A 5,000-nucleotide genomic window follows, 5' to 3' on the forward strand; every position below is an offset into this window, starting at 1 on the left:
GAGACACCAGTGGCGGCTGGTCCCGCGGGTATCTGGTGTCCCTGCTCCGAGTGTGCGGCTCAAGCATCGGACTCGACGCCCACGAGAAGTGGCACCAGCAGTGTGTGTGTGTGTGTGTGTGTGTGTCAGCACAGATGACAGGCTGATCGAGCTCGTAATAATGTTGTGTTTTGCACAGAGAGCAAGAGAGAGTCCGCTGGGAAATCAGCACAGAATATCAACAGCAGGACTTCAGGAAGCGTCTCTCTCTCTCACACACACACCCACACACACCCACACACACACACACACACACAGACACACACAGACACACACAGACACACACAGACACACACAGACACACACAGACACACACACACACACACACACAGACACACACACACACACACAGACACACACACACAGACACACACACACAGACACACACACTTTTCTGTGGCTGGGAGATCTATTATCTAACACCAAATTAGCATACAAACTTCTCATCTGTATCCAACAATTAATAACATCACATCTGCATATATGCACTTTATTAGTCAAAACATCAACCCACACATATTCATATTCCATTCCAACGTTTAGTGTATATTATAGTTTTTTTTTTAAAGAAACTAATACTTGTATTCATCTCTGATGCATTAAATTGATCAAACGTGACAGTACAAACATGTATAATGTTACAAAAGATTACATTTTAAATAAATGCTGTTCTTTTGAACTTTCCATTCATCAAAGATTTTGTGGCTGATAATAAGCTAGGTTAGTTGATATGATATACATAGTCCTATACTGGGGTCGATCCCCAAAAGCTGCGTTTATTAGATCGAAAATACAGTAAAAACAGTGAAATATTATTATAATGTAGATCATCAGTTCTCTATGTGAATATACAGTAAAGTGTAATTTATTCCTGTGATCAAAGCTGAGTTTATCATCATTACTCCAGTCTTCAGTGTCACATGATCCTCCAGAAATCAGTGTAATATGATGATCTGATGCTCAAGACACATTTATGATTATTATCAATGATGAAAAGTAAATCAAATTGCATAATCTACCTTTAAGAAGAGTTGAAGATCACCCAAACTCACGGTTTCAATCGAGTTGGACAAACTGGGTGATTCGTTAGTGAGTTTTTCATGTTAACGGAGAATAAAAACGTGAATATAAGGAACTCTGCAGTTTATTAAACATAACCGTGAACAACATAAAGACTTGACTTGATGACTAGACTTTAACCAATCTTTAAGGGAACCAATCAGAACCCACGAACAGGGGAAGCACATGACAAACAGGAAACGTGACAATAACTAAACTTCAAAATAAAAGAGCTGAGAACATGAGCAAACTCACAGCAGGACTCTGAGGAACACAGAAGTGTGTATCATGCATGCAGCTTTAACCTCTTTATCTTTATGTGTTGGGTAAGCGTGTGTATAAGCGGAGACCTGTCCACGACTCCTGATCTACATGATGGTTCTATCAGGCACTTATGATTATTATGATCATCTTTCATGAACTGTCCTCGGGGTTCGTGACGCTCACACTGGACAACTCTTCAGCATTGTGCAAAGTAACTTTCAGTTGTAGACGTGTCAGTTCTTTATGTTATAAGTTTTATGCTAATATGTTTATATATATTCAACAATTCAAGAAGTATAAATATTAAAGATGCAGAAACAATCCCAAGATGTTGTTGCATTTAATTAAAGTGTGTTGAATGTGGATGATGAGCTGACCTTCTCAAACCCAGAGAACAAGACACACGCAAACACACACACACACGCGAGTAAACCACACACACACACACCGCGAGTACACCAGACACACACCGCGAGTACACCAGACACACACACACACCACGAGTACATTTGTTAGCACTTCCTGATTATGTTTAGGTTTGTGTGTGTGTGTGTGTGTGTGTGTGTGTGAGAGTGTGTGTGTGAGAGTGTGTGTGTGTGAGTGAGTGAGTGAGTGAGTGAGTGAGTGAGTGTGTGTGTGAGTGTGAGTGAGTGAGTGAGTGAGTGAGTGTGTGTGTGTGAGTGAGTGAGTGAGTGAGTGAGTGAGTGAGTGAGTGAGTGAGTGTGTGTGTGTGTGTGTGTGTGTGTGTGTGTGTGTGTGTGTGTGTGAGAGTGTGTGTGTGTGAGTGAGTGAGTGAGTGAGTGAGTGAGTGAGTGAGTGAGTGAGTGAGTGAGTGAGTGAGTGAGTGAGTGAGTGAGTGAGTGAGTGTGTGTGTGTGTGTGTGTGTGAAACTGACCGTCGCATCCTCGATCCACCTGGCCCACCCTGTGGAGGGCGTCTGCGAGCAGGTCCGGCAAGCGGCCGTTGAGGTCCACGGAGGCGAGGCACCCCTGGTACCCGTCCCGGGACGCGATGAGCTTCGGCAGGCTGTTGTACATGCTCTTAGCGACTCCACCGATGTACAGCTCTCCTGAGGAACGAGAGGAGACACGTGAACACTCACGCCTGATCATCAGCAGCTCGTCTGCTTGCTGAAGGGGAACACATCTAATCCAGGAGAACACATGTGAAGAGGTCAGCTGAGAGAAACTGAAGGACTGATGTTGTTATAGCACCACCTACTGGCCAAAACATCAACCTATTGGTCAATACTTTACTTTAAAGGTGACATATTACGCCCCTTTTCACGAGATGTAATATAAACCTATGCTGTCCCCAGAATGTGTGTGTGAAATTTCAGCTCAAAATACCAGATCATTTATTATATCTCGTCAAATTTGCCCCGTTTTGGGTGTGAGCAAAAACACACAGTTTTTGAGTGTGTCCCTTTAAATGCAAATGAGCTGCAGCTCCGCCTCTGTTCAGAAGAAGGCGGGGCCTTTACACGAGCTTCAGAAACTCCGACAATAACAAAACCGGCCAATCTCACTCATCCAGAATCCCAGAGTAACCGGGGGCCACAAATGCTTGGAAATGTTTAGAGAAAAAAATACATATATATTAAGAAAAAAAAAAGTATATACTGTATATATAAAAAGTGTGATACAAATAAATAAATAACACACAGAACAGAACTATAGTGACTACAACACGTTTGAATCCATTAGTTCATTATACAAGCGTTCTGGCCCAGTTTCAGGAGAACAATAATCCACATCCGGAGGAGAGGAAACCAGTGCATTTAACTGGTGTGTGTTTAACTGGTGTGTGTTCAACTGGTGTGTGTTCAACTGGTGTGTGTTCAACTGGTGTGTGATCAACTGGTGTGTGTTGAACTGGTGTGTGTTCAACTGGTGTGTGTTCAACTGGTGTGTGATCAACTGGTGTGTGTTGAACTGGTGTGTGTTCAACTGGTGTGTGATCAACTGGTGTGTGTTCAACTGGTGTGTGTTCAACTGGTGTGTGTTCAACTGGTGTGTGATCAACTGGTGTGTGTTCAACTGGTGTGTGTTCAACTGGTGTGTGTTCAACTGGTGTGTGTTCAACTGGTGTGTGTTCAACTGGTGTGTGATCAACTGGTGTGTGTTCAACTGGTGTGTGTTCAACTGGTGTGTGTTCAACTGGTGTGTGTTGAACTGGTGTGTGTTGAACTGGTGTGTGTTGAACTGTTGTGTTGAACTGGTGTGTGTTCAACTGGTGTGTGTTCAACTGGTGTGTGTTCAACTGGTGTGTGATCAACTGGTGTGTGTTCAACTGGTGTGTGTTCAACTGGTGTGTGATCAACTGGTGTGTGATCAACTGGTGTGTGATCAACTGGTGTGTGTTGAACTGGTGTGTGTTCAACTGGTGTGTGTTCAACTGGTGTGTGATCAACTGGTGTGTGTTCAACTGGTGTGTGTTCAACTGGTGTGTGTTCAACTGGTGTGTGTTCAACTGGTGTGTGTTCAACTGGTGTGTGATCAACTGGTGTGTGTTCAACTGGTGTGTGTTCAACTGGTGTGTGTTCAACTGGTGTGTGTTGAACTGGTGTGTGTTCAACTGGTGTGTGTTCAACTGGTGTGTGTTGAACTGGTGTGTGTTGAACTGGTGTGTGTTCAACTGGTGTGTGTTCAACTGGTGTGTGTTCAACTGGTGTGTGTTCAACTGGTGTGTGATCAACTGGTGTGTGATCAACTGGTGTGTGATCAACTGGTGTGTGTTGAACTGGTGTGTGTTCAACTGGTGTGTGTTCAACTGGTGTGTGTTCAACTGGTGTGTGATCATATGGTGTGTGTTGAACTGGTGTGTGTTGAACTGGTGTGTGTAGAGAGACTGAATCTGACCAATCACAGCAGAGCAGCTCTCAGAGAGGCGGGGCTTAGAGAGACTGAATCTGACCAATCACAGCAGAGCAGCTCTCAGAGAGGCGGGGCTTAGAGAGACTGAGAGTGCATTAGAGCAGCACTCGCTGTCGGACGTCCAGTGAGACGATCACACTTCATTAATATTCAGCCAATCAAAATGAGCGACAGAAAATGACAAGTTCCCGCGGCTCCTGAAGATAAAGCCTGTCAGCAATGATCCCCGCGGACGCACAAACGCTTTACTGAACGCAGATTATGATTCACAGTTCTCATTATCACAGAGATTAAGTGAGAAGGGCTGAAGCTGATAATTAATAAATGATCAGGTTTGATAACAGCATAACGAGTCTGTGTGTGTCGCGATACAAAGAGGATAAGCGTCTCCATCCGCGTCTCGGGATTAAACTCTCCCGCTGCGTCGACACACATTACTCACAGACAAAAGGCCAATTTGTTTTTGCAAAGCCTGATCCACGGCTAATTCTCTGTGCGGAGATGCGGACGGATTCTGGAGGAAAAATGTGGAGCGTAAGCCTATCAGACGCAGCGCATGCTAATCGTCCGCGCGGAGACGCAGGTTCAGGAGTCGCCACACTCGTCTCGCTTCAGTGACCTCAGGGTTTCTCTTACATCTACACCCCCCCCCCCCCCACATGTAGTTTATGTGTCTATGTGGGGTTATTAATCTGCGTTAACACACACCATGTGTAAATTCATAAGTCGACAGATTGCTGAGTATTTTCTGCTAACCCATGT

The 5,000-nt window shown here is 44.4% G+C and overlaps 1 protein-coding gene across 5 annotated transcripts in view; it reads right to left on the minus strand.

Annotated features, from left to right (window-relative positions):
- Positions 1-5,000, minus strand: part of nrxn2b (neurexin 2b) — a 249,335-nt gene that overhangs the window by 192,471 nt on the left and 51,864 nt on the right. For all 5 annotated transcript variants that reach the window (XM_079603464.1, XM_079603465.1, XM_079603463.1 and 2 more), the window contains one exon: positions 2,258-2,431. In XM_079603464.1, the coding sequence (XP_079459590.1) occupies positions 2,258-2,431 (174 nt within the window). The remainder of the gene's footprint in view (positions 1-2,257; positions 2,432-5,000) is intronic.

This window comes from Phoxinus phoxinus (assembly GCF_949152265.1).
Source record: "Phoxinus phoxinus genome assembly, chromosome: 2".
NCBI lineage: Eukaryota > Metazoa > Chordata > Actinopteri > Cypriniformes > Leuciscidae > Phoxinus > Phoxinus phoxinus.